At 62.1% G+C, this 26,911-nt stretch overlaps 3 protein-coding genes across 3 annotated transcripts; 1 reads left to right on the top strand and 2 right to left on the bottom strand.

Annotated features, from left to right (window-relative positions):
• Positions 1-972: 972 nt before the first annotated feature.
• Positions 973-6,870, top strand: MYLK2 (myosin light chain kinase 2). Its single transcript, XM_036395752.1, has 11 exons — positions 973-2,612; positions 2,734-3,035; positions 3,928-4,033; positions 4,230-4,323; positions 4,445-4,554; positions 4,735-4,876; positions 5,064-5,134; positions 5,360-5,488; positions 5,785-5,937; positions 6,310-6,442; positions 6,790-6,870. The coding sequence occupies exons 1-11, from the start codon at positions 973-975 to the stop codon at positions 6,868-6,870; spliced, it is 2,961 nt and encodes a 986-aa protein (XP_036251645.1).
• A 4,414-nt stretch (positions 6,871-11,284) lies between these two features.
• Positions 11,285-12,750, bottom strand: FOXS1 (forkhead box S1). Its single transcript, XM_036395722.2, has one exon. It carries the CDS (start codon positions 12,663-12,665, stop codon positions 11,319-11,321), a length of 1,347 nt encoding a protein of 448 aa, XP_036251615.1. The 5' UTR covers positions 12,666-12,750; the 3' UTR covers positions 11,285-11,318.
• Positions 12,751-13,506: 756 nt separating this feature from the next.
• Positions 13,507-26,072, bottom strand: DUSP15 (dual specificity phosphatase 15). The gene is made up of 15 exons (XM_054516685.1): positions 25,965-26,072; positions 24,340-24,373; positions 22,350-22,432; positions 21,885-21,934; positions 21,182-21,256; positions 20,561-20,732; positions 20,188-20,389; positions 16,393-16,628; positions 15,770-15,959; positions 15,536-15,576; positions 15,176-15,281; positions 14,785-14,886; positions 14,308-14,703; positions 14,077-14,195; positions 13,507-13,972 (listed from the first exon to the last, which is right to left on the bottom strand). Exons 1-15 carry the CDS (start codon positions 25,983-25,985, stop codon positions 13,832-13,834), a joined length of 1,968 nt encoding a protein of 655 aa, XP_054372660.1. The 5' UTR covers positions 25,986-26,072; the 3' UTR covers positions 13,507-13,831.
• Positions 26,073-26,911: the final 839 nt, after the last annotated feature.

Below are 26,911 nucleotides of genomic sequence, written 5' to 3'. Positions count from 1 at the left end.
CCTCCATCCCCACGGGATTCCTGTGCTGAGTTGTGGGATGTGGGAGCGCTCTCGCAGGGACTGCTCCGCTACTCCTCCTGCTCCAGCAGAGCAGAAACAACTTCCCTGTCACTGGGGTGGTCGCTGCTGGGTTTGTTCTGGGGCTGGGCTGTCCTGGGCTTTGCACGGCTGCACAGGAACATGTTTTGGGACAGGGTGAGGAAAGATGACCGGGCACAGGAGGGCGGGGGAGCCCAGGGCAGAACAGCCCAGGGGATTTGGGGATCAGAGGCTGGGCTGGAGGCCAGTGCAGGTACAGACACCAACAGGTCCCCTTGGTGGAGCTGGTTACCCCTGGGCTGGGGCACGAGCAGCGCTGGCGGCTGCTGGGTGCGGGTGAGCAGATGGGGTTTGCCTGCGTGGCTGGAGCTCCTGTGTGCGTCAGGGGGAGCAATGGTGGGGCCGTGCCGGGAATGCTCATCTCTCCTGATCCCCACTGCCAGCCCGGGGCCAGAGCCGCTGTCTCCTGCCCTGCCACGGTGGGATGTGGCCTTAAATTGTCACCCTGGCCGCGCCGCGCTGGCTGTTCGCACGTCGGAGGCCGCAGGCACCCGGTGACAGGTGCCGGGGTCAGGCCATCGATCAGTCACCGCGGGCAGATATCGGGGCACAATGGGACGGTGCCGGCTCTGGTGGCCACGTGGGGTCCCTGGCTCGGTGCCACCGGCCCGGGAGCCGCCGGCGGAGCGGCGGGGACACAGTTCCCGCTGCATGGCAGCAGCTCATCCCTGCAGCTCATCCTGCAGGAGCTCATCCCTGCAGGAGCTCATCCCTGCAGGAGCTCATCCCTGCAGCAGCAGAGCTCTGCCGGGTCCTGCCGTCCCCTCTGCAGGGTGTCGGGTCCGGCGAGCCCTCAGCTGCCGCTTTCTGCCCCGCAGGAGCCTCGCCGAGCCGGGAGCACCGCAGGGCAGCCGCCTCTGCCTGGAGTGTCCCATGGAGCAGGGTGGAGGCACCGGAGGGGCTGGAGGGGCAGCAGCCCCCGAACCCGAGGGCAGCGCAGCACCCGGCGCTCCCCAGGCTGCCCAGCCCCAAACGGGGACAGCGGCAGCCGCCACCGTGACACAGGACACCCGCACGGATGGGCCTGGGCAGGAGAAGGCTGGAGGAGGGACGGCAGAGCCGGAGCAGGAGGCAGCTCTGGCTGCTCCAGAGCTCCGGGATGCACGGGAAGCAGCTCCAGGAGAGGAGGATTCGGCTGTGCTGTGCAATGGAGGACAGGCAGCAGCTGATGAACGGCAGGCAGCATCCACCGGGGAGAAGGTGCCAGCTGCCACTGAGGCCCAGGGTGTAGGGAAGGATGAGAAAGAGAAGCCCGGGAAGAAGAAAGCTCCAGCTGCGGCAGGGGAGGTCAAAGGAGGAAAGGCTTCAGCTACTGCAAAGGCAGCTAAGGATGGAGGGGAAGGGCCCCTTCCCATGGAGGGGAAGGGCCTGGCTGTAACTGAGGCACAGGATGGAGGAGAGGAGAAGCCCAAGAAGGACAAAGAACCTGGTGGGTCAGGGGCTGAGAGTGGTGGAAAAGCAGAGTCCACTGAGGAGAAGGCTCTGGCTGCAGCAAACCCTGAAGAAGGGAAGGCAAAACCTGTGGAGGAAACAGTCTTGGCTGCAGCTCAGGCTCAGGATGGAGGAAAAGGAGAGCCTGCAAAGGAGAAAATCACAGGGGTCCCAGCCACTGCTAAAGCTCTGGATGAAGGGAAGCAAGATGCAAAGGCAGAGCAAGCCCCAGCTGACACCAAGCCTGCAAAGGAGAAAACCACAGCTGCTGCAAAGGAGAAGGCCCCAAATGCTGGAAAGGCTCAGGATGGGAAGAATAAAGTGGTAAAAGCAGAAAAAGCCCCAGCAGTTAAAAAGGCCCCAGATGGAGGCAAAGAGGAGCCCACAAAGGAAAAGCCTCCAGCTCCAGGGAAGGAGAAAGCCCCAGATTCAGTGAAAGAGAAAACCCCAGCTCCAGTGAAGGAGGAAACCCCAGCTTCAGTGAAGGAGAAAACCCCAGCTCCAGTGAAGGAGAAAACCCCAGCTTCAGTGAAGGAGAAAACCCCAGCTTCAGTGAAGGAGAAAGTCCCAGATTCAGTGAAGGAGAAAGCCATAATTCCTTCAAAAGAGAAAGCCCCAGATGCTGCTAAGGCTCAGGATGGAGAGAAGGCAGCAGCAAAAGCAGAGAAAACACCAGCTGAAAAAATGGCTCAAAGTGCAGGCAAAAAAGAGCCTGCAAAAGAGAAGTCGCCAGCAGCTGTGAAGGTGCAGGATGGAGGGAAGAAAACTGCAAAGGTGGAAAAATCCACAATTGCATCAAAGGCTGGGGATGAAGGGAAAGATTCTAAAAAAGAGAAGGTCCCGGCTACTGCAAAGGCTCAGGATGGAGGGAAGAAAGCTGCAGAGGTGGAGCCTCCCACACCTGGAGCAGAGGCTGGGGATGGGGCTGCAGAGCCCACGGAGGCAGCGGCCATGGCTGTGGTGAAGGCTCAGGGTGAAGGGGAGGAAGTGTCCAAGGGGACAGAGGGACAGCCACCAACGGGCCCCGAGCCCCCCCGCCCCGCTCTGCTGCAGAGCCTGAGCTGCCCAGCTGCCTGCCACAGGTACCCACACCCTGCTGGGATGGGGGGCTCCCCCTCCCTGCTCCAGGGAGCCCTGGCCCTCTGGGTGCTGGGCTCGGGAGCTGCTGGCTGGGCTCTGCTCACCTCCCACTCCTGCTTCCAGGGAGGAGCAGCCCTGGGCAGAGATGGAGACAATAGAAGAGGAGACCACGATGGTGGAACCAAAAGAGGGTCTGACAGAGCCTGGCCATGGGCCACCAGCCCTGGGGGACCTGCAGCCCCTGGAACCCCCCGGCACCCCTCAGGAGAGGACATTGCCCAGTGCCCCAGGGCAGCCCCCAGATCCTGCTGGGGTGGTGGAGCAGCCTGGACCTGGGGTGGAACCATCTTTGACAGAGGCAAAGCCACCTCCCAGCCCCTACCTCACCCCTGATTTTGGGAAGGAAGACCCTTTTGAGATATTGGGTAAGGTCATGAGGTACCTGCCTTTTCCTTATCCCCTGGACACTCTGTGGAGTGACAGCCTGGGAACCCCTGGCCCTGCCTGCTGCCCACACTGCCCTCCGTGCTGCCAGCTCCTGTCCTTGGCTTGTCACCTGCCTGGTGGCCTCCGAGCTCCCCTTTCACTGTAAACAGGGCTAAATACGTCGCGTCCCCTCCTGGCCTGCTCTGGCCACACTGACTGTAAGGAAGAGGAGCCTGGAGAGTGACAGTGACTGTCTGGTGGCAGGGACAGCATGTCCTCATATCCTGCACCACTGTCCTTGTGGGGATGGCAGGGCTTGGGGGCAGTGGGTGCCTGTGGGGATCCCTGTGAGGCTGGGTTCTGCTCTCCCCTGGGAAAGGATGGCTCAGGAATGTGTGCAGGCAGTGCCCTGTGAGTGGGATCTGTGCTGGAGGGTGAGCAGAGGGTGGTGGCAGAGAGGGGGATTGGTCTGGAGAGGGTGACAGACAACAACATGGCCTGGAAAGGGTAAATGTGACATGTAGGTTGGTCAGGGTGGCTGTCATCAAGTAAGGTGGGTGCCATGGAACAGAGTGCCATGGAGGTGAGTGGGTGCCATGGAAGGGAGTGGGTGCCATGGAGCAGGGTTCCATGGAGCAGGGTTGGTGCCATGCAGCAGGGCAATGCTGGGGGCAATAATGAGGGACCCTTCAGGGGATGCTGCATCATCCAGTGCATCCCCAGCCAGGAGCCTCTGGCTCTCAGCCCAGCACTCAGTACCTGGCCACATCCTGCACCCACAGCTTTGGCTGGGTGTCTGTCTTCACTCCACAGCAGGGCAGCCCGGGGTACCCAGAGTGGGGTCCCCTGGGCAGCAGATTCCCTTCTCAGCTCATGCTTTGTCTTTGGCAGATGATGTCCCCCCGCCGCCAGCGCCCTTCGCCCATCGCATTGTCACCCTGCGCTCCGCCAGCGTCAGCGCCCAGTTCAGCCTCAGCTCCAAGGAGATCCTGGGCGGGTAAGGAGGGGCCCCAGTGCTTCTCCTGGCACTGTCCCAAGCTGCCCCTCCAGCCTTGGGCAGAGGCCTTGTGTCGTTTGGACTCCTCTGGTCATGGTGGGTGGGAGCACCACAGAGGGTGTGAGGGTCCCCAGCAGCCTGGGGGACTGATGGTGGCGGCACTTCTCCTTCTCTCCCTTCCTCCTTCTCTCCACAGGGGCAAGTTTGGTGAGGTCCACACGTGCACAGAGAAGGAGACGGGGCTCAAGCTGGCAGCCAAAGTGATCCGGAAGCAGGGAGCAAAGGACAAGGTCTGAACGACGCCGGGCAGGTGGTGGCAGTGTTACACTCTGTGTGTCCCTGGTGCGGGGACACAGCCTGTCCCAGTGGCACAGCCAGGGCTGACACCCCACACTGGGGCTGCTTCTGCAGGAGATGGTGCTGCTGGAGATCGATGTGATGAACCAGCTGAACCACCACAATCTCATCCAGCTCTACGACGCCATTGAAACACCCCGGGAGATCATCCTCTTCATGGAGTTGTGAGTGCCTGTGCCTACCTTGGGATTGTCCAACCCCAAAATGCCACATCCCACTCTGGCTCTGCTCAGCACCCCCGTGGTGGCTGGGCCAGAGCCCTCAGGAGGGCGAGGAGCTCTGCAGGAGGATGGCTTGGGGCAGGGAGTCCCCCCAAAGTGACGCCAGGGTCCATCCCCATGCAGCGTGGAGGGTGGCGAGCTCTTTGAGCGGATCATCGACGACGATTACCACCTGACCGAGGTGGACTGCATGGTGTTCGTGCGGCAGATCTGCGAGGGCATCCGCTTCATGCACCACATGGGCGTCCTCCACCTCGACCTCAAGGTGCCCGGCTGGGGGTGACAGTGGCAGGGCCAAGGGGGACAGTAGGACACTGGCTGGCTGTGGGAGGGGCGCCTGTGGGTCATCACTGCTCTGGTGTGGGTCAGCTGCAGGACCCACGGGCTGCTGGATCTGTGTAGTGGGGATGTCCTGTCTGGGTGGTGGGGCAATGGTCACCCTGTCCCCACAGCCTGAGAACATCCTCTGCGTGGCTGCCACCGGGCACATGGTGAAGATCATTGACTTTGGGCTGGCTCGAAGGTGAGGTTTTCTTTCTCAGCTCTGTCTCTCCTCCCTGTTCCCCTTCCACCCTTCATCTCTTTGTGCCTTTGGGTACCAGGAGCCCCAAGACTTGCCCCAGGCCGTTACTTTGGCCATGGCACTCCCTGACTAGCTGGGAAGGGCAACATCTGCTAAGAGAGGGGCAGTGGTTTGGGGGAGCAGCCTGTCCCCCTTGTGCTGACTTGCATCCCTCCTCGGCTGCAGGTACAATCCCAATGAGAAGCTGAAAGTGAACTTTGGCACCCCTGAATTCCTGTCCCCTGAGGTGGTCAACTACGAGCAGGTCTCCTACACCACAGACATGTGGAGCATGGGCGTCATCACCTACATGCTGTATGTCAGGGCTGGGCAGGGGCTGGCAGTGCCATCTGGGGAGCTCTGGTGCTGGGGTACAGCTCCCCTGGGTGCAGAGCTGTCCCCAGGCACCTGGCTGCCTGGTGGCATGTGGGTGTCCTGGGTACGGAGATGGCTGTGTGGGGCTGGGGGGCAGGAAGAGGCTCAGCCTGGCTGCAGGCAGGACGGGAACAGCACATCCCTGGAACATCCCTGGCCAGACTGGCTCTGCTCCAGGGGGTCTGGGAGGTGCTGAAGCCTGAGAGCACCTGACTCCTCACCTCTCTCACCCCCAGGCTCAGCGGCCTCTCCCCCTTCTTGGGTGACGATGACACCGAGACACTCAACAACGTCCTGGCTGCCAACTGGTACTTCGATGAGGAGACCTTTGAGAGTGTCTCCAATGAGGCCAAGGACTTTGTCTCCAACCTCATCATCAAGGATAAGAGGTGTGAGTCTGGCAGTGGCCGTGGGGTCCTGGGATGGGCATCCCCAGAGCTGGCCCAGGTATCACATGCTGCCTCTCCACCAGGGCCAGCAGCATCCCCTGGGTCCAGCACTGAATTAACTCCATGGGGCTCTGCCCCACTCTGATTGTCACCAACAGAGCCCTGTATCCCTGCAGGGACACCCATCCCAGGCAGGATGTGCTGGACCTCTCAGAGTCCTGCCCAGCCCCACGAGTCCCTGGGCACCTCCTCCCTTCTGATTCTCCCCTGCAGGGTGATGGGGTTTTGGAGCTCTGGAGTGGCTGGAGAGGGGGGCTGGTTGGGGGTGAGGGGCTTGAGCAGGGTTGAAGCAGTCTCTCATCTTTCTCCCAGTGCCCGGATGAGTGCTGACCAGTGCCTGCAGCATCCCTGGCTCAATAACCTGGCAGAAAAGGCCAAACGCTCCAACCGGCGCCTCAAGTCCCAAGTGCTGCTCAAGAAATACGTCATGAGGAGGCGCTGGAAGGTGCGGGGTCTGGCAAGGGCATGAGGGTCAGCAGCTTCTGAGGGGGCTGGGAGGGGCTGCCAGGCTCTGCCTGTCCTGGTGGATGGAATCTGGAGCATGGAGGAGGGCTCTGTCTCGCTGTGCTGCTGGCAGCTGGGACACAGGGCTGGGGACCCTTGAGCATGGATGCCCCTGAGGTAACACCCTCATCAAGCACAGGTCTCTTTGTGGTGGTTATTCCTGAGCTGAGTCCCAGCAGCAGGTTTTAGGGGCAGGAGTAGTGTCAGGCTCCAGGGCAGGGTCTGTCTCAATCTGTGGTGGCACAGCCCTTGCCAGAGGATGAGAATCTTTCCTCTTCCCTTTCACAGAAAAATTTCATCGGGGTGTGCGCTGCCAACCGCTTCAGGAAGATCACCAGCTCAGGGTCCCTGACAGCGCTGGGCATCTGAGCTGGGCTCCCAGGGGAGCCGAGGCCAGAAAGGAACCACTTGAGAGGGACCCCCACCAGTCTGGAGCGGCTCTGTCGAGCTGGTCCCACTGCACTCAGGACCACATCACTGCTCAGTCTCAGACTGTGAGGCTGCTCCGGAGTGAAGGTTTCTGATCTCAGCTCTGGCCCTGGCCTGGCTGCGTGATGCCCGGCCTGCAGCATCTCTGCTCTGCTCACGCTTCCTTCTCGTGCCCTCGGAGGAGGAGCAAGGCCATTCCGGTGTGATCCCGCTGCCTCGGCCACCTGGCGCTTGCTGATTTTGGACTCTGCCTGTAAATGCCGCAGCCCTGCCTGCCTTCACTGCCGCTGGCCCCTGCACTGCCCGACCTCCCTCCCCAGCTCTGTGGCTCGGCGATGATGCTGGAGGGCACCGCGGAGCCTCACCCCGGTGCTTTGGCAGCGGAGCCGGGGTTCAAGCACCTCCTCCCGGCCAGCTGGGCATGTGGGAGCGGAGCTGGCCCCGAGCTGCTGCTCGCACAGGAAGGGAGGAAGCAGCAAGCACGCTTCCAGCGGCGTCCCCAGCTGGGAGCCAACGAGGAAAGAAGGAGGCTTTGTGTTCCTGCTGCCCTCCCTGCCCTTCGGTTCTGCCAGCGGGGGAAAAACACAACCTCTGCTTCACCCGTCCCCGGCAGATCGCGATGAGCGAGGCGGGCTAATGCAGAGCAGCTGGGCCGCGCTCCCCGCTCCGGCCGGCACCGCTCACCCGACCACCAACACAGCGGAACTGCTCCGCCGCCGCGGCCGCCAGCTCCCCGCCCCGTGCGGGGGCTCCGCGGGACCCGCTGGGACCGGGAGAGGGGAGAGGGTGCTGCTCCAGCTCCCGAGCCTTGTCCCGAGCCCCGTCCTCTCTGCCTGCACCCCTCGGGCCTCCCCAGTGCTGCCAGAGGATGGGCAGCCCCCGGGATTTGCAGCATCCAGCCTTGCCCACTGCAGGAGGGGATGGGGTCCCCAGCTTTGGCTTTTGCCATGGCTAAGCCCCCCCAAGCCAAGGCTGTGTGTTTGCTCTGGAGCTGCCTCTGCCCTCTGTGCCTGCTGGAAAAGCATTGGGGAGAAACATGGGGAGACATTGCTGCTCACCCCACGCCGGCTGCAGCAGGGGAAGGGGCTTCAGGCTTGTCCCCACCGGGCAGGAGCCACGGCTGGTGGGACCCTGCCCCATAACAGAGCCCTCCATAGTGCTCGCCTTCTTGTAAATAAATGTACAGGTCTGCCCAGAGCCCACAGCTGCCATCTGGGGGCTGGGGAGGCCCTGCTCCCACCTGTGGGCCCTGACAGTCGCAGGATAAGTGAGATGAGGATGGGAAGCAGAATCTCATCTCTGTGTAGAGGGGATGGGGCCAGGCTGTGCCGTGCACAGGGACCACCTGGTACGTCCTGGGCAGGGCTGTGCAGGTACAGTGCCAAGGGTTTCTGGTCTACACACCCAACAGCTCTGAGCAGCCCAGGGGGATGGGGGAAGGGAAAGTGACTGCATGGATGGGTGGATGGATCAGCTGTCAGTCAGACATGTCCTCACATCTTCAGCATCTGCCCGTATTGGGTGGGATGCCCGGGCAAGGGCAGGTGGGAACTGGTGCCCCTTAGCCCGGGGGAGCTGTGGCTGGCCCTGAAGTGGTTAAAGCTGCCAGAGCCCGGACTCCGGCGGCCGCAGGCGTCCCTCCCAGCCGCTTCCTGCCGGCAGCCTTTGACCGGTTCCTGTCGGTGACCACCCCGCAGGCCTGGACGCCAGCGCAGCCCCATCTGGTTTGAGTTATGCTCCACGGCGGTGACGTCTCCTTCCTGCCTGGCCCCAGGAGCCGCGCGTCTCCCCGGTCCCGGCCCTGGCCCCGGCCGGCCACAGGGACTGCAGGACTCTGATGTGGGGTGGCCACGGGGCTTCCAGATGGACCACCAGCCCCGGACACTGCTGGCACCCTGAGCTGCTGTAGGGGATCAGTTCCTGAGCACAGCCCTGTGTGTGCAGGTCTGCAGCTGAGGGATGCACAGACACCAGCACATCCTGGGGTGTGGGACCCCTACCCCACAGCCCAGTTTGGTTTCTCTAGTCCCCTCCTTCCTACTCTGGGACCCTACAGAGACACACTGGGGCTGGATGAGTGGGGTTGACACCCATGGAAGTAGCTGTGATCCCATCCTGTGTTCCCAGCTGACAGAGCTCATGAGCCCCTGAAGCTGCCTGGAGTGAACAGGTCCCGCTGGGACCAAATGCTCCTGGTCCAGCCCAGGCCACCACAGCCAGGTCCATCCCTTATGTGTGGGGTCCTCATCACCCCCAGGGGTGCAGGGTGCAGTCTGGATGTGCACACACGTGTGTCCTCGGCATCCATCCCTGGAGCATGGAGCACACACATTCCCAGGCACCCTGTCCCTGTGGCACCCACTCAGCCTGCAGAAACAAGAAACAGTCCCGCAGGCAGTGCAGGGAGGGCAGGGGAGCGGGCAGAGCCCTGGCAGCACCGCCGGCAGCGGCAGCAGGTTCGCCCCGTGACCGGGTGCGGCGAGCCCCGGCCGCGGCACGGCCCAGGATGGGAGCGGGCGAGCGGGCGGGGAATCGGGGCCACCCACAGCGAACCGGGAGCGAGCCAGGGAGGAGCAGAGCTGGGAGAACAGCGGGTCCGTGACCGGCAGTCGGGATGAGGGCGGGAAAGGGGAGCGCGGGGAGAGCGCACGGCTCGGATCTGCAGGACACGAGTGCCCATCCCCAGCGGCTGCTGCAGCCTGGGGGACAGCGGGATGCGCCGCATTCCTCCCAGCACAGGGAGCCCATCTCGGGCACAGCGTGGGGCCGGGGCCGTGTGTTCCCAGCCGCGGCGGGCGATGGGCCCGGCCACGCTGCGTGGGAACCAGACGGCCCCTGGGCACGGCTGCGGCGCTCGCTTCCTCCCGCGCCCCCGGGGACCGTGCGAAGGAGGGGGCTGAGGTCAGCCGCGCTCGCCGCCCGCCGCTCCGGAGACGCCAGCATGATGTAGGCGCTCAAATATTGTTTTCCACTGGGTAGGGAAAAAAAAAAAAGGGAGTAAAGAGAGGCCCAGGGCTGAGTGGCGGTCCCCGATGATGAAGGGCGGCCCCCCTGCCCTGCCCGGGGCTGGGACACAGCCATGGCCCAGCAGCAGCCGTCTGGGGGCTGATAAGAGCTGACGTGGCCGCGGTGCTCCCGGTCCCCGAGTGACGGCAGTGTTCCTCCGTGCCAGCACGGCCCCCCAGAGACCCCCGAGACTGGCCAAACTGGGGTCCCCCTGGCCTTGGGGAGCTGGGGGGACTTTGACACAAATTTGGTCCTCACATCAGCACAGAGAGCCCCTGCCAGCCCTGTGTCTATCCTGGGGCTGGCTGTGCCATCGGGTCTGGGTATTGCTGCTCCTGGGGAGCTCCCTCTACCAGCCTGGAGTTGGCAGGTTGGGGGGCGCAAGCACAGCCCCCCACTTTGCCAGCATCACTCTGGGCCCCTCTCCTGTGCTCAGAGGTGCTGAACTCGGCTGTCCCAGTGCAGTGTGGGAAGGGGCTGGTGGCCAGGTCCCATCCTGGGGCTGTGTGGGGACCCTGCCCACTCCAGTGTCCCCCATTTGGGCCAGTTGGGGCACATCCCTGTGCCCAGCCCAGTGTGAACAGCGGTGACTCAGCTGGTGCCTCTTCACTGGCAGCCACCCTGCATGATTCAGGTCAGAGGAATCCACTTTCCTGGCTGTTCCCATCAGAGCTGCAGCCCCTGGCACAGCCCATCTTTGGGGCTGCCCTGGTCTCAGGGTCTGCAGGGACTGGTTGGAATTCCAGCCAAGCACTGACACAGCCACAAGCAAGGACAGAGAGGGGAGGGAGCCCTGTCCCCCCCATAGCAGAGCCTCCACGCTGTGCCACAACCCCTGGTGCCTCCCCACAGTCTCTCTGTGGTCCATTTGCAGGGCCACACACTGAGGCTGGTGCCACTTGTGCCACCTGTGAAAAACCAGGAACTTGGAGGGGTCTCAGGCCCAGGGAGGTGACAGTGGGGCTCCACTGGGGGATAACTTCAGCTGCAGCTCTTCCCCTGACCCCCAGGGACAAAGTTCCCTTGTACTGCCATGGGATGGCACTTCAGGGGCTCCTGGCCCTACACTGTGGCAGGACCTTGTCCCCAGCATCTCCCTGGGACACAGGACCTGGGTGTAGGTGCCCCAACCAAGGCCATGCCCTGTCCCAACATGGCCTCACCATCCAGTCAGTGATCACTGACAGAGGCACTGATGGGGATGGAGGCTGTGCCAGGTGGCCTTGGGCACCTGTGTCCCCCAGCCAGCACCCGAGCTGGGCCTGAGGGTCCCCAGCTTGCCTCTGCCCACTGCGCATCTCGAATGGGGCACAGACACCACAGAGGCAGCATTGGGGAATGTGCTTTATTAGGAGCTGGGTTGTCCTGGGGTGGGGAGTCCCTCACTCGAAGAAGAACATGCCGGGAGTGCGGTAGAGGCAGGGGGGCAGCCCCAGGGGGTAGCCATTACCCCCCTGCAGTGGGATTGTGGTGCCTGGGCCCCACGGCTCCTTCTGCTCACCTGCCCGTGGCCCCATGGCCCCGAAGGGTGGCTGCCGGGGGGCGGTGGAGGCCGGGGGCGCTGCGGCCAGGAGATGCTCCAGCGCTGCGCCGCAGGGCCGCTCCTTCACGCAGAAGCTCAGCGCCTGCACCCGGCACTGGTAGCTGCTGCCCAGCGCCTCGGGGCCCGGCCGGCTGAAGGAGCCGAACACGGGCAGGTGGGGCTGCGTGTAGCCCTCTCCCTCCAGGAAGCAGGATGGAGGGGGCTTGCCCGTGCCCAGGAGGTTGCCAGGGAACGCAGGTGGCACCTGCCCGAACGGCTGGCACGGCCCCAACCCGGGGGCAGCCAGCTCCTTGCCCTCCAGCTGCTCTGGGGGGGTGTCTGGGGTGGCCGGCGAGTCCTGCGGGGGGTCCCTGTGCTGGGTGGGCAGCAGGGCAGGCAGCAGGGCACGGTGCTGCTGCTGGGCCGGGCGCTCGCCGGGCAATGGGTACTGACCTGGCCGGGGCAGCTGCAGCGCCGCCGGGAGCCCCCCGAAGACAGTCTCCTTGGGCGGGCGGCTCTCGGCGGCCGTGAGGAACGGCCCCTTGGGCTGTGCCACCTCCGGCAGGTACAGGCAGGGCTGTCTGGCCTTGGGCGGCTGACGGCGGGCCCAGGGCTCGGCGCACCCCGGCGCCCCGGCACCCTCAGGGAGAGCGGCGGGGCTCGGCAGGCGTCCTGTGGCCGACCGCGAGCTGTAGGCCCCCTCTGCCTTCCCTTCCTCCGGCAGCGGGGCAGCGGGCAGCCCTTGCCCAGGCTGCCTGAGGGTCTTCCCACGCCCCTCGTCCCCCTCAGTGCCTGGCGCATCCCGGAGACCCTTCTTCCTGGTGAAGCGCCGGCGGCGCCGCAGGAAGCTGCCGTTCTCAAACATGTTGTAGCAGTCGGGGTCGAGGGTCCAGTAGTTGCCCTTTCCCGGCTTCTTGTCGTCACGGGGCACCTTGACGAAGCACTCGTTGAGGGAGAGGTTGTGGCGGATGCTGTTCTGCCAGCCCTGCTTGTTCTCGCGGTAGAAGGTGAAGCGGCCCATGATGTAGCGGTAGATGCCGCTGAGGGTGATGCGCTGCTCGGGCGCGCTCTGGATGGCCATGGTGATGAGGGCGATGTAGCTGTAGGGTGGCTTGGTGGCCTCAGCGCTGGGGAAGGCGCCGCCGGCCGGCTCAGAGGCCGGGGGGCTGCGCAGCGCCGCGTCGCCGACGGGGAGGTCCGGCTGCATCCTCCCTGCCCGCCGCCGCCGCTCCGGCTCTGCCGCTGATCCCGCTCGGCTCTGCCGCACGGCCCCGGCACGGCCCGTTAAAACCCGCCGGCCGGCGAGGGGGCGGCGGGCCCCTCCTCTGAGGGGCCGCCCAGGGCGGAGCAGGACTCTGCCGTCCAGCACTGGTCCCTGCGGACAGACAGACGGATGCGCCGCCAAGACCTGCGGCCAGCAGCCAGTGGCCCCGCGGTTGGCACGGCCGCGGCCTCCCCAGGGCAGAGGCGGGCACAGCCCCCGGCTCCCCCGGCCCCCTTTCCCACGGAAGGTTCCCACGACCTGGTTCTCATCCTGCCCTGCTCACGGTGAGCAGCCGGCTCTGGCTGGGCCAGGAGTGAGGGATGTTGGCAGGACTGAGGTGCTGCCTGCCCTCAGATGCCCCTCTGCCCCTGCCCACCCCAGTGCCTCAGCCCCTGTCCCCAGCCTAGCCTTGTGTGGGATCCTGCGCCAGGTCTCTCTGTTGTGCCAGGTCCCTGCATTGTTCCCAAAGCTCCGGGCACAGCACAGGCCCCAGGAGCCCCATCACACCGTTCATGAGTGTAAACTGAGACACAGGTGGTGACTGCCTTTGGGACAGCCTTCTGTGTTGCCAGGTCAGCAGAGCAGCTGAAAGGCACTTTGCTGCTGCCTTCACCCCTGCCAAGGGGCTGGGACAAGGGGCAGGACTGGAACCAGTGCTAGGGCAAGGGGTTGTCTCAGTCTGTGGCTGAGCTGGCTTTGCCCACCTGAGGCTGTCTGGACTCAGCTTCCCCAGCCGCTCGTGCTCTGCTTGGATCAGCACCCCCACCCCAGAGCCAGCCCCCAATACCCATAAGAAAACACAACCTTTATTTCTAAGGTTTGCAACAGCGAGTCCTGGCAGCGCAAGGTGCAAGGACAGAGCCAGGTCTGCCCTGGCTTGCTGAATAGGCACACAACAAACCCCACCTGAGAGACTCCTGGGGAATAAATACAGCAATCACAGGGGCAGCAGCACCTGCCCACCCAGCTAACGTCTGTCCTTGTCTGGTCCCGCACACTGAGCACCCTGAGCACTCTGCCTTGGGACATGCAGCTGGAATGGAGCCATGGGGCTCAGAGCCTCCCTCTCTGAGACTTTATGGCAACTGGGCTCTCCTCTCCCACCCAGTTCAGGGCTGGCAGAGCTGTTTCAGGACATGGAGAACGTGGCTGGAGGTGCCAGGGGCACAGGGCTGGGGAGAATTGCAGAGCAGGGTTGGCCTCAAGCGCTGGGCATGATGGAAGAGCTCTCGAGCGAACACCGGCTCCACCTGTGGAGGCACAGAACAACAGAGGATGGGCACAGGTCTGTGTCCCTGCCTTGCAATGGTCCCTGTGCCTGGCTCAGGGGTCACCAGCCCCAGTGGGAACTCACGTGAGCCATGATGAGCTTCTGGAAGGGGTGCCCGGCTCTGGTGGGGTATTCCTCCCCGAAGCACAGGTAGATCTGGTACTGAGGCAGGAGCTGCCCGTTGCTCAGGTACTCCCGCACCTCTGCAAGACACCAACCCTGTCAGGGGACACGGGGTCCTGACAGCCCCCATCAGCCGCAGCAGGGCAGGACCTGCCCCTCTCCCCAGGGGATCGGGGTGTCCCAGGGACTTACGCTGGATGTACTGCTGCGTGTCCAGCAGCTTGTAAGTCCTCTCCCTCTCCAGCTTGTTGGGCCAATTCTTGTGCGGGGCCAGGGGCCCGTTCCAGTACACCCTGCCCTGGCACTGGCGCTTCATGAAGACCCCCTCAGGTGCCACCCACAGCAGCACCCCGCGCTCCAGGTGGGGCAAGAGCCTCTCCAGCACGTTGGTCATGCAGGCCACACGGCCGTGGCCGCTGAGCACCTGCGGTGGGGGGAATTGGATCTGCTCCATGCAGGAGGGGCCGTAGAGGCGCTCGCTGTCGGCCGGCACGGCGCTGGTGGTGATGCGGCAGCCCTCGGCCGTGCGCGTGGTCACCTCCTTCACCAGCACATCGCAGTAGTACAGGCGGATGTGCAGCCAGCAGTCTGGGGCAAAGGGAGGGTCACTTCATGGGCAATCTGGGCTGGTGGGGCCACCCAGGGCATTGCCTGCAGCATGGCTCCTACCTGAATTGTTGACATCCTCCACAGGGAGGTAGGACTGGGGTCCGGGAAGAAGCTGGCCATGGGTTGGGCTCCAGCCATAGAAGACTCCCCTCACAAGGCACCCTGGACCAGGGCAGAGATGAGGTGGTAAAAGGACATGGACAGTTACCCCAAGGGCTCCCAGGCACTCTCCTGGCCCAAGCCCCTGGGCCCACACTTTCACTGTGTTTGCTCATTATTGGGCCTCATCATATCCCTAAGGGAATGGCTTTGATGGGGTAGGGTGGGAGCCCTCAGCCCCTACCTCAATCCCCACAGGTGTTCCCTGCATGAGCAACAGGACAGCAGGATCCTGGCAGAAGTGAGCACTCCCTGCCCCCAGCCCCATCCCACCAAGAGGGACCCTCCTCACCTCGCTCGGTGGGGTGACCAGAGAGCCAGGGCTGTGGAGAGACATGGGCACGCTCCAGCATGTCCTTCTGGCTTTCCTCCTTCTTTGGACTCCCTGCAGTGCTGCCCTGGGGGTAGGAGCAGCTTTGGTGAGGGCTGAGCTGGCAGTGGGGGATCCTGAGGCAGCTCCTTCCTCTACCATGGACCCCATAAGCCAGCAGATCCCCTGCCTGGGTCTGGCAGTGCGGGGCACAGGGGGCCCTCTCTGAAGCCCCGTGGGACAAATGCAGGCAGTGTGCAAGCGGGGGAGCAGCTGATGGGTGAGGGGGGGATTTGAGGGTCCCACCTTCTCCCCTGCCTGGATGGCACAGGGCAGGCTCACCTGCTGGTCCTCACTGCCTGGGGACTGTGTGTCACTGTCCTCTGCAGAGAGCAAGAAAGAACGGGTGAACCCCTGGCAAACGGCAGGAACAGCCCCAGGGAAGACAGCTGGCTGTCAAAGGAGTGGGGAGGAAGGGTAATGTCTGTGGGGCACGGGGCTTGTGCAGGCATGGTTCAGGTATGTTCAGGTATCAACCCCACAACAGGCACAGGATGAGGGACGGCAGGGACGTACCTGCATCACAGGCTCTGTCAGTCACGATCTGGTACACCTTGTAAGGCTCGGAGATGTCCAGCTGGCTCCGCTCGGGCACCTCCTGGAAGTCGGTGCTCTTGTTGAGGGCGCAGCGCAGCCGCGTCTTCCAGGTGGAGGGGTCGGCCTTGTCCGTCCCTTCGTGGTACTTCCCCTTGTAGATGGCCCAAGCCTGAGGGGCAGAGGGACAGAGGGTGCCCTGTGCTGTGGGGGGTGCCACAACCTGACCCGCGGCTCGGCTGTCCAAAGGGGTCCACCGGGGTGGGGGAGCCGGGGCCGTGTGTCCTGGGGGACTGCGGGGAGCTGGGTGCTGCGGGGTGCCGGGGGAGCACACCGGCAGCCCCGGGAGCGTGCACGGAGCTGGGCGGTGTGTGCCAGGGCTGTGCATGGAGCCAAATCCCAGCGCTGCGCACAGAGCCAGGTAATGGAGAGCCCTGGAGGTGCACATGGAGCTCGGCTGCACAGGTGAGCAGGGTGAGCGGTGCCGGGGTGCGCACGGAGCTGGGCACCGGGGAGCCCTGGGCAATGGGGAGCCCCGGGAGCGCACACGGAGCCCGGGGGCCATTCCCAGGGCCGGGTGGGGACCGCGGGGAGGCCTGGGGTACCTTGAAGAGCGCAGCATCCTCCTGCTGCCGGTAGTCCTGCTTGGCCGCGTGCTTCCAGGGGATGCGGAAGAGCGTTTTCTGACGGTTCTCCCAGCGCAGCCCCGGGTACCGGCCGCTGTCGATCTGCGCGATCAGCCACTCCTTCAGCCGCATGGGCGCCCCCGGCTCCGCCATCGCGGCCCGGCGGCGAAACCGAAAGCGGCTCCGGCTTTCACTTTCCCTTTCCTGGCGCACGCCTCAGGTTCTGCTCGCCCCAAGGACGGGGGGGACGGTTCTTAAATTTTTTTTTTCTCTGCTCCACTTTTCCCCGCGCAGCAGCGTCAGATATCCGCGTTCAGGAACAAGGGATGTCGTAATTGACGGTTACAGCAATGGGAAGAGCTGGGGCTGGTGTCTCCGGGAGGGACCCCCAAAAAAGGCATCCCCGAGGTTTCAGATCCTCTCAATGTGTGCACCCATGTACACCAGTGGTGATTTTAGCCTCTTCCCGTTGTTCACTGGCTCCTGCAGAGGCTCTGGGTGGTTGACCCCCACCCCGGGAAGTGCCCTTTGTTAGGCAAAGGGTGGGCGCCCATTCCCGGCTTTTGCCTGGGGCTCCAGCCTCTTCCTGCCGTTCAGAACACAATGTGCAGCTCGCACTGGTAATTTACATACCGAGATACCTGCCCTAGGTGTATTTCTTAACACACCCACCCTGCACTCGCGGGAGGGGGGCAGGCACATTGCATCCACGGGAGAGGGGATAAGGCACCAGAAGGCACACGGAACCCTCCTGCAGCCCTCCCAGATGCTTCCCCTAAAACTGTCAGGTCTCCCACACGCTCCCCGAAGGGGACAAGGGACCCTACTCCCTTTGCTTCCTGCGTTGGGGACCCAGCCGGACACATCCCAGCTCCAGGGGCTGCGTCCTCCCATGAGCCCAGCTGCTCACTCCATGCGTGTGGGGAGCTGCAGGGAGCTGCGGGAAGAGCACGGGGTTTCCAGGGTGGTGTGAACAGTCACATGTCCCCATCTCTCAAATCTCTCCTCTGCTCTAATGCTCACGTCTGCCTCGTGGGGCTCTGAATGCTCAGTCGAACGGGAAACGGGTGGGAAGGGTGGTTGAGCTGTGCCAAGGGCTGCCGGGACCGGGGTGGGACACATCCTGCACCAGCTCCCATTGGCCCCCAGCAGGGCACGGGCTGAGTCACTGGGCCACCCTGAGGTGACATTGGTGTTGGTTCCCCTATCACTGCTGCAGAGTTTCATGTCGCTGTGCAGGGAAACCCTGCTCTTCTGCCCGGCTGCTGCCCCCCAAGTCTCCTTTTGCAGTCACCCAGGTCTCCTTTCCTGCTCTGAGTCAGAAAAAGTCACCTCCGGCCGAGAGGAGGAGCGAAGTTCCTGAGAGCTACTGGGGCTGCAAAGTCTCCAAATGAATAATCAGTGGCAGAGAGCCCAGTCCTGGGCTTTCCCAGAGGATGTGAGGACAGGGCACAGCCACGTGGCACAGAGGGCACATGGGGCCACATGGGGTGTGCGAGCGAGCCCCACTGGCAGGGTTTTCTCTCCTTATTGAGCCTGCCCGCGACCCCTTTGTTGCAAAGTGAAGCCCAGGGACCACCTGTGCCCTCCCTCCGGGCGAGCTGTGGGGCCACGTTCTGGGAAAAGGGCCTGGGAACTGAAGGACAGAGAATCCACATCTGCCCCTTCTGCCTTGGGAAGCAGTGCTGCGGCAAGGAGTCACTCACGGCCTCCCAGTGGCTTCACTGATTACATCCAAGGCCGGCAGATAATCGCAGCCGCCGGCTCGTTTGTCAGCCCGGCCCGCCGGGATCAGTTTTATCGGCCGGGGATTTCATGCGCTGTGGCAGCCGCCCGCTGACGCAGGACCCGGGGGATCCAATTACCCGGGCATCAGCGAGGACGCTCAGCAGCCACATTCCCCACTGTATTCCTCACCCAGCTTCTCCCTTCCCGGGGAAGGTGAAGCTGCTTAACCCTTAAACTTTTCATGCCAAAATGAGCTTCAAGAGGCAGTCAAACATTAACTCGTAGCTAACCCTGCCCTTGTCCGGGTTTTTCCAAGCTGTGTAAACCAGATCTGCCAAAATAAATACATTCTGCTGTGCTGTGGAGCTGAGCTCGAGAGCTCTGGGTGATTTACAGTGGGAACAGGGGAATCTTTGCAAACACCTTGGCATAAGGTGTCCCAGTGTGAGAGGGTGCAGCTGTGCATGGGGCATACATCCATCCCAGACGGGTGATCCTGGGCTGCAGGGCTTCCACCCTGCTGGGTGCTGAGGAAGCCAAAGGGTGCTGGAGAGCCTGGCCTGGGGCCGAGGGAGGGTAGAGGAGCCTGGAAGGAACTGGAAGGAGAGTGGGATCCTATGGCAGATGGTGCAGGAGCAGTGAAGGATGATGAACCCCTGGTTATTCAGTTCACTCCGTATCCACCCAGAGAGGGTGGAACTCCCAGTCTGCCTGGGTCACCCCAAGGCAGCACCCAGCCCAGCAGGCAGATGCTGGCAGCAGGAAGGAACCTTGAAGCTGTCTCCTGGGGGATCCCTTCTCCCTAGAAGAAGAGGGGCAGGGATGAGGGAGACCCCAGAAACATGCTGTGAGTCCCAACAGGGACAATGCTGATGACCCAGCTGGGCATCCTAAGAATTTTTTCCCACCTGGGACTCTGCTCCAGGAAAAGGTGTAAATGGGACAGGTCTGGGGCCTGTGATACTCAGCTGGTGCCAGGCTCCCAGTACTCCCAGCAGCTGGAGGAGCCTGCAGAGTCCTGGACCTCGTGCTCCTGGATCACGTGAGTGGAGAGGCTAAAGTGAAACAGGCTCCAGGTGAGCTCCCACCTGCTGCTCCCAACCTCTCCTGGAGCAGAGCTTGTCCCCTGAGAGCCCTGCCCTGGCACTCACATTTCTGGCTTCCCTTGTCACCTTCTCACAAGGCAGCAGGGTGAGCCCTGTCCCAGCATGCTAGTGTCCCCAGTCCACTTCAGAGAGTGTCCAGCAGCAGCTCCAGACTGGTCCCATGCTGGGACCTTCCCCCTTGGCATCCCCGTTTCAACCTGGCCATCACAGGAGAGTCAGACCACAGAGAAGGGTATTTATTACTGGGGAACATATAAAGTCTTTAAGCAAAATGGCTTAAGGCTCTGCTCTAGTGAGGTCTGGCCAGGTTAAATGCTTGGCTCCCACCTGTTACAGATTGTGCCCTGGGATAGGTGGGAATGGGGTGCAATGGAATCCTAAAGCTACAGTGCTTGCTCAGGGCTTGTGCTTGGCCAGTCTGGAGCTGGACCCTTGCCTGGAAGCCTGTGTGGTGGCATTACCTGCTGGCACACTGGTGTGTCCCCTGCTCTGCAGCCACCTGGATGCTGGGAGCTTGTGCTGCTGGTGGGAAAACTGCTCTGAGGGGAGCACCGGCTCTCCTGTGCACCCTGAGGCCATGCAGTGGGTACCCAAGTGCTAAAGCTGTTGCTGGCAACACCTGGGCACTGGCCTGTGGCAGAAGAGACCCCCTCTGTGTTCTGCCCCAAGCAGGAGCCTGCAGTGACCCAGGGACAAGGATCTGTGTCCCCAGCACACTGGATGTGAAGATGAGCCCAGCATGTGCTGCAAAGCCCAACAGCGTCCATGAAACCTGGCCAGAGAGAGGGTGGCACATTCCCACCCCAGAAGAGAAGGAGGAGCTGGGCTTTGTGCAGGTTCCTGCCCAGTGCTCTCTGTCCCACTGTGTTGCATCTCCTTCATCTCTCCCAGGCTGTTGGGTGATGCTCACTGCCCTCCCCTGGCTTGGGTCACTTCAGACAAGCCGGGATGCAGGAGAACGTCCTCTTCACCCGCAGCAGGAAGGGGCTTGTGCTCCTCATGTCTCTGGCTCTTGGGACCAGTCCTTGCACAGCTCCCTCTGTCCTGGACGTTCCTTCTCTCCCTACTGGCAACAAGGCCTTTATTTCTTCCTCATCATTGAAAGGGGACATCCCATACTTCTGCTTCAGGTGCCTGCGGACCTGGGGAAGGAGCGAGAAGTAAAATTTAGTGCTGGTTTACAAGGACAGGTCCAAGCCTGCCAGCAAGGGGAGCAGGGAAGAAACGGAGTCCCCTCAGGACTTGTCCTTGCTCTGAGGCCCAAGGCAGGCTCAGCCATGGAGCAGGGCACAGGTGGCAGAGGCGGCTCCCACCTTGCGGGCTGCGCTGCCGCTGAACTCAGCCAGCTGCTGCCTGAAGCCGGGGTTGGGGTTGGCCACGGGCCGGATGGTTCGGATGGCATCCAGCACCTCCTGGCAGCTCAGCTCCGTCACAACCATCACGTAGGCAACCACCACGGTGGTGCTGCGGGAGATGCCAGCCAGGCTGGCAAGGGAAAGTGCAGAAGAGCTGGTGTTAGTGGCACACCCTGACCCCATGCTTGCCTCTTCCTCCACCCCTGTGCCTCAGATATTTCAGTTCTTCTTCTCCAAGGACTTGCTCTCCCAGAGGTCTGAGACCTTCCAAGGTCCTGGCCATCAGTGCCTATAAATACCCACTCCTCTACAGGGAATGGGAGCAGCAGCCACTGCCTGGCTGCCTGCCCCAAACCCTGCTCATCCCATGCACTCAGCTGCAGCAAAAAGCTGCCCCGGCTCCAGGACTGCCTGGATCCTGCTGGGTTTGAGTCACAAGCCACAGCCAAGGGTGGATCCTGGGTGGGTCCACTGGCACAGAGCCCTCTGGCACAGGTTGGCTCTGATCTGAAGTGAGGGGCTGGGGACTGTATCTGCTGAGCTGGGGGGACACAGCAGCAGGCACAGGGGAAGCATTACCAGTGGACGAGGCAGTTCCCTCCATGCAGGCGACACTGATGGATAAAACTGATGCATTCCTTGAAGTGCCTCTTGCTAGCAGGAAAAATAAACCAGACAGAATGAGAACTTCAGGGGTGGAACAGCATTTTTAGCTGCAGGCAGAACAGCCCTGTATGTTTGAGTTGTTTTAGGGGATCTGCCAGCCACTGCTGAGACCTGAACAGCTCAGTGCTGTTTATTCCCAAGGAAAGGTGGATTTGCCAGCTCATTCTGTGCTGGGGACACAGAAGGGGACACTGTGCTGGGGATGCACGGGGCTGCCCTGTGACTTGTGTGACTCATGCTGGGGCAATGGGACGCTGGCTGCTTGAATCTCCAGCCACGCCTGTGCCCTTGGCTGGCTCCATACCCTTTATGTGCTCTCCCCTCTCCAGACACTTCCTGGGGAGATGCTTGCTGCCCCTCTCCATGGGTGCTGTGGAGTGGCTGCCCCTCACCTCACCCCAGGGCTCACACCCTCACAGCAGTCACTGAACTGGGATGCTGTTGGGGTCCAGGGATGCTCCCCTGCCCTGTGGCATCACATCTCCAGCCTGTGGGTTGTTGTGCTTGAGGAGCTGGAGGGAGCTGGAGCACATGGAGGGCTTGAGAAGCTGTGAGTCCTCACCTCTGGTCACCCTCCCACCTCCCTGCATGTCCCCACCGTGCCCAGGGTACTCACATGTTGGCTTCAGGGGTGTCAGGCAGGGGGATGCGGAGGTAGGTAATGTCCTGGAAGCCAGAATAGGAAGAGGAGAGGCTCAGGCACTGCAGCCAGGGTGTCATACATGGTCAGAGCAGGGCTGGCAGCGCCTTTGCTCCTCACCCACAGCGTCCTACAGGGTTCTGCTTTCCCCACACAGCACCCCCCCTGCATAGGGATGGGGCCACACTTGCCCTGGGGTGAAGGGCAGAGCAAGGGGACACCAGCAGCTTGTGGGAGAGGATGGGAAACAAGAGGAATCTGGAGAGCTGGAAACTGTTTCCCGTCAGCATTCAAGGTCGGGTTATAGTCACAAGACAGCCCCTCTAGGATCAGGGACCAGGGAGAGGTGTATTTGCCATGGGATTCTCAGGGGGGGAAGGAAGATGCAGCATGGAAGGAGCTGAAGGAATCTGCAGGGTGACATCTGGTGCAGGACCCTACCTTCAGCAAGGGCTGGGGGGATTCATGGATGGAAACAATGTGGGTGATCTTGTTCCTGCTTAGCTGCTCCAGGTCTTTGGCATCTAAAGGATAAAACCAGACATCAACATGTATTCATTTCCTACCCTTCTCTTCCCACAGTGCTCCCACCCTACTTCTACAGCCAGCCAGCACACAGAGCCCTGCTCCAGCAGATCAACTGCATTCCACCCCCACATGCAGCAGTGCAGGCATGGGCAAACATGGAAGCCTGGAATGCCAATCCCATGATTCCAAAGCAGAGGCCTCTCCCTCATCCCTCCTCCTTGCTGCTCATGCTGGTTGAACCATTCACACCTGCACAGAAACACTCTGGGTCAGCAGGTAGTGTCCCTCCTGCCTGTACTTGTCCCCACTTTGGGAGGAGACGTGCCCTGCCCACACCAGACACACACACAGCACTGGGACTTGCTGCAGCCTGAGAGAACTGCTTTATCTTGTGAACTATGGAAGTGGAGCTGCAGCAATTTATATCATCTCTGATTTTCTGTAGAAGCACCTGAGCAGTGATTTGCTGCTCTCTCTGGTCTGTTCTCTCTGCAGCTGCATGGACAGAAATGGGGTGTCCTTGGCTGTTTGGGGCAGTGCCCTGCCTCTCACCAATGCTTCAGCATTCTGGATGAGATCCTGGCCTCTAGTCCAGCACAGCAGTTGTTGCACAGGGAGGGGAGCGTGCTTGTCTTGCTGAGCAGCTTCCAAGTGTCTCCCTTTCATGCCACAACCAGCAGATGCAGCAAGCACAGCCAGAGAGGAGGGGAAACATTTCCCCACCTCATTCTTCTGGGTTTCTAAACTTTCACGTGCTGTAAAACCTTGGCTCAGAGATCCAGCCCAGGAAGTGCTAACGGCATGATGTGAATTTTAATAGGAGTGAGTCTCAAGGGAGATGCTCTGCAGGGAAGCTGCTCTGTGTGGGGAGGGAGATGGGGACTCACACACTTGCCACCTTCCCATCCACCTCAGCAGGCAGTGACAGCAACTGGTGACACTGGAATCAAGGCTTACCAGGGCTGGAAAAGCTTCCACTTGGAGGAGATGACTCTGTGAGCTTAATGTTGCAGGCCTAGAATCTTGTCACCCAGGATTGCTTGGCAGAGTGATGAGGAGTGCTTGGATGCCATCAGGCCTGGGTCCCAGAGCAGAGGCTGCTCACAGGAAACCCCCTGATGGCAGCTGGGTGTCCTTGTCCCTCTGCTCCCAGCAAGCCACAGCCCCCCCAGCCCAACCCAAAGTGCTCCAAGGAGCAAAGGGAGAACAGGGCTGCCACTCCAGTGACATTTCCTTAGCAATTCACACCACTGGTTTTAAACTGGTGCAGCACTTAGAGCAGGAATCAAGCTGGCAAAGGAGCCATCAGGGAGGCAGGAGCATTATAAATGCTGGTTTGCCATGGCAGATGCCAACACTTGGTCATTAACTGTCCCCTGACAATGAAAATTCCTTAAAATAGTGACTTGGTGTGAGAAGGGGTGACTCTGCCTCTGGGAAATTCCCTCCTGAGGGTGGGCAGCCCCCTTTGGCCTCTTCTACAGCTGCAAAATTGGGGATCATTACCCTGATGTGCCCCAGTCCTGCTCCCTTGCACCCGTGTGGCACCACCAGCTCCTCTGCTCCTGGCAGGGGATCCATATTTCCTCCTTGGGTCTTTCCCCCATGAATCCCAAGAGCTCAGGGCAGCTGTTAAATAAGGAAACCATGCAAAGGCAGGGGTCTCTGCCTTGCCTTTCCCACAGTGTCTTCACTCCCACTACTGCCAACCCAAACTGGGTGACAGAGCAGAGCAGGCCATGGGTGCAGGCAGAGCAGTGGCTGCAGGAAGAGCAGTGGGTGCAGGCAGGGTGGTGGGTGCAGGCAGGATGTCAGGCAGCATTTGCAGGCAGGGAGACACCAGCTCAAGCAAGCCCCACTTCCCAGCTGGAGAACATCTCTGCAGCAGTGGGGTTCCACTCACCAACAAAGTTCCCAAGGTAGAGGCCAGGAAGGATCTGTGGGGCACAAGGGGAAGTGGCAGTGTGAGCAGTGACCTTGTGCTGTGGTACTCACTGTGCTGGGACCCCCACTGGGATGCACTGACCTTGGCTGGAGGGGCCAAAGTTCTGGTATTGACATGACCATCCAGCCCCAGGGCAGGAACGGTGCTGGGGCAGCTGGACCTGGGCATTCCCAGGGCTGCCACTGCCCTGGCATCCAGGATGTGGGGCTGGATGTAGCCCTGGCACCTTCAACCACCTGGCACTGCACTCTCATGGTGCTGGGAGACAGACACAGCTTTTTTATTGCTCCTCTTGTTTATCATCAATTAGTCCTCCACTGGGGTTTATAACCTGAGATCAGCAAGTTGCATACACCTTTGTACAGCCTTGGACTATACCCATGACCTGTGGAAGCCCTGCTGCTCGAGGGATGGGAAAGCAACAGGCACAGAGAAGCTTGTAGGGGATGCAGCTGTCCCCCTCCCAGCCCTGAGCTGTGCTCCCCTCACTCTGCACTGCAGGAAGCCCATTTCTCACAGCTCAGGCACAGATTGCTCTGGACACCATGCTTTCAGCTCATTTCTCCTGGGAAATTCCATTTCTTGTGATGAAAAGATAATTACTTGACAAGGCCTCTGTTAACAGCACTGCAGATGCAGAAGCAGGACACCTTGCAAACCTTGTCAGCCAGAGCTATTTTATATTTCCCCTCACTCCCAGGCTGGGCAGTGAGTTCAATCCTGTATCCAGCCGGTTCTCTGCCAGTTTCTCCCTGCAGCAATATTTGGTGCTCAGGGCAGGTGGAGGTGATTTTCACCAGCACAGCTGGACTCACACTTGTCTCACTGCTCACATTTGGAAATGTTTCTCTCGATTGAACAGCTAAATAAGGCTTTTTTTTTGTTTTCTTTGTTAGTTTGTTTGTTTGTTTTTGTGATTCCTGCGATTTTAGATCAATTTCCTATCGACAGGGTGCCTTTAACTCACAGCTGCGGCACTGAGAGGAGCGGGTGGGAGAGCGCCAGTTAGCAAGGGCAGCTCCCAAGGGCAGGACACTGAACCATGAATAAACAGCATGTGCCTGTCCCCAGCACCCTGCTGACCCGCTCCTCAGAGGAGAAAACGGGGCAGTACATAAATAAAATAGTGCCCATCCCCTCTGCCCCATGATGCCGAGCCCCACGCACAGCCCAGCCCCGCTGAGCAGGGGGTGCAGCACCACCAGGCTGGGGTCATACAGGGCTCACAGCGTGTGCTTGGTGCTGGTTCCTTGGGATTAAAGGTGTTGGGAAAAGTTCCCCCCTTCCATGAAGGAACTCGCTGTGACCCCCTTCCCTCCACCTCCCCGAGCAGCTGTCAGCTGTCCCAGCGCAGTGTCCCTGCCTGCTTCACCTCCGGTGTTGCTCTGCCGGCAGATAAACAAACAAACAAACAAACGAACAAACAAAGAGCCGAGCCCTGTGCGGGACGCGGTGCCGGCAGGTGAAACGCCGCTTGGCACGGCAGAGGCAGCCGCCAGGTAAGGGTCTCCCACCTCCGGCACCGGACGAGCCGCCCGGGCATGGCCGAACTGCAGAGCAGCGGCCCCAGCGCTCCCCGTTACCTGGCTCATGCCGTTCCCCATGGCCGACGGCGGGCGCCGGGGGTGGGGACGGGACGCGGGTGTCCTTGTCCCCAATGCTGCCGTCCTCCCCGTCCCCGGGCGCAGCTGCCGTCCCCGCTGCCTGGTCGGGTTTCCGTCATGAAGAGCTTGGCTCCCCCGGGATCGCTGCTCGCTCCCAGCGCGGCCAGGCCGGGCCGGTGGCTGTGCCGGGGCAGAGGGCACCGCGGCCGCCGTCCTCCGCGGCTCCTGCCGAGGCCCTTCCCCGGCTGCTCCGGCGCTGCCGCGCACCGGCTGCTGCCTGGCCGGGAGCAGACAAAGGAGGAGAAACTCCCCCCCTGCGCCGTGGCGTGGGAGCACGGGGCCGCGCTGGCTGCTGCCTGTCGCCGCTGCCCGCGGCCGCACAAGGCTGCACTGTTGGGAGAAGAACAAAACCTTTGTCCTGCTTCATCAAGGAAGGTCTGTGCGGCCACGCGGCGAAGCGCCGGCAGGATGCCCACCCCTGCCCACGCCATGCCCACCCCTGCATGCACCATACCTATCCCTGCCCTGCCCGCAGCGCGTCCACCCCTGCTCGCACTGCGCCCACCCCAGCCTGCACCACACCCCTCCCTGCCCTGCCCTGCCCGTGCCCACCTGCAGCCAGGTGCCGCAGGATCCCTGCCCTGCCCGGGGAGCTGCAGGAATGTCCTGGGGACTTCGCAGGGCCGCAGGATGGGCAGTGCCAGCGAGGAGCAGGGCTGAGGGGTTCCCCAGCAGCGCCTGTGGCCGGCGGCCCGCAGGGAGGGTCAGTCCGGGGGTCGCGGGGCCGGGACAGGCCGGGGATCAGGCCGGGGCCGCGGTGGCCGTGTCGGGGTGCGGGTGCCCAGAGCGCCCCCTGGCGCGCAGCCGCGCCGTTGCCATGGGGACGGGCGCGGGCTCCGGCGCCCTCGGAGGCCCGGGCGGGGGCC

The sequence above is a fragment of the Molothrus ater genome, chromosome 17, assembly GCF_012460135.2.
Source record: "Molothrus ater isolate BHLD 08-10-18 breed brown headed cowbird chromosome 17, BPBGC_Mater_1.1, whole genome shotgun sequence".
Classification (NCBI taxonomy): Eukaryota; Metazoa; Chordata; class Aves; order Passeriformes; family Icteridae; genus Molothrus; species Molothrus ater.
This window is presented reverse-complemented; position numbering and strand designations above follow the sequence as displayed.

Excerpts from the sequence above, each read along its gene's own strand:
- DUSP15 (XM_054516685.1), bottom strand. The coding sequence starts at position 25,985 with ATGGGGAACGGCATGAGCCAG. Across the intron at positions 14,196-14,307 it reads CACGCAGCAGTACATCCAGC|AGGTGCGGGAGTACCTGAGC; the intron begins GTAAGTCCCTGG and ends GGTGTCTTGCAG. Across the intron at positions 13,973-14,076 it reads AGAAGCTCATCATGGCTCAC|GTGGAGCCGGTGTTCGCTCG; the intron begins GTGAGTTCCCAC and ends GTGCCTCCACAG.
- FOXS1 (XM_036395722.2), bottom strand. The coding sequence starts at position 12,665 with ATGCAGCCGGACCTCCCCGTCGGCGACGCGGCGCTGCGCAGCCCCCCG.
- MYLK2 (XM_036395752.1), top strand. The coding sequence starts at position 973 with ATGGAGCAGGGTGGAGGCACCGGAGGGGCTGGAGGGGCAGCAGCCCCC. Across the intron at positions 4,034-4,229 it reads TCCAAGGAGATCCTGGGCGG|GGGCAAGTTTGGTGAGGTCC; the intron begins GTAAGGAGGGGC and ends TTCTCTCCACAG. Across the intron at positions 5,135-5,359 it reads GACTTTGGGCTGGCTCGAAG|GTACAATCCCAATGAGAAGC; the intron begins GTGAGGTTTTCT and ends CCTCGGCTGCAG.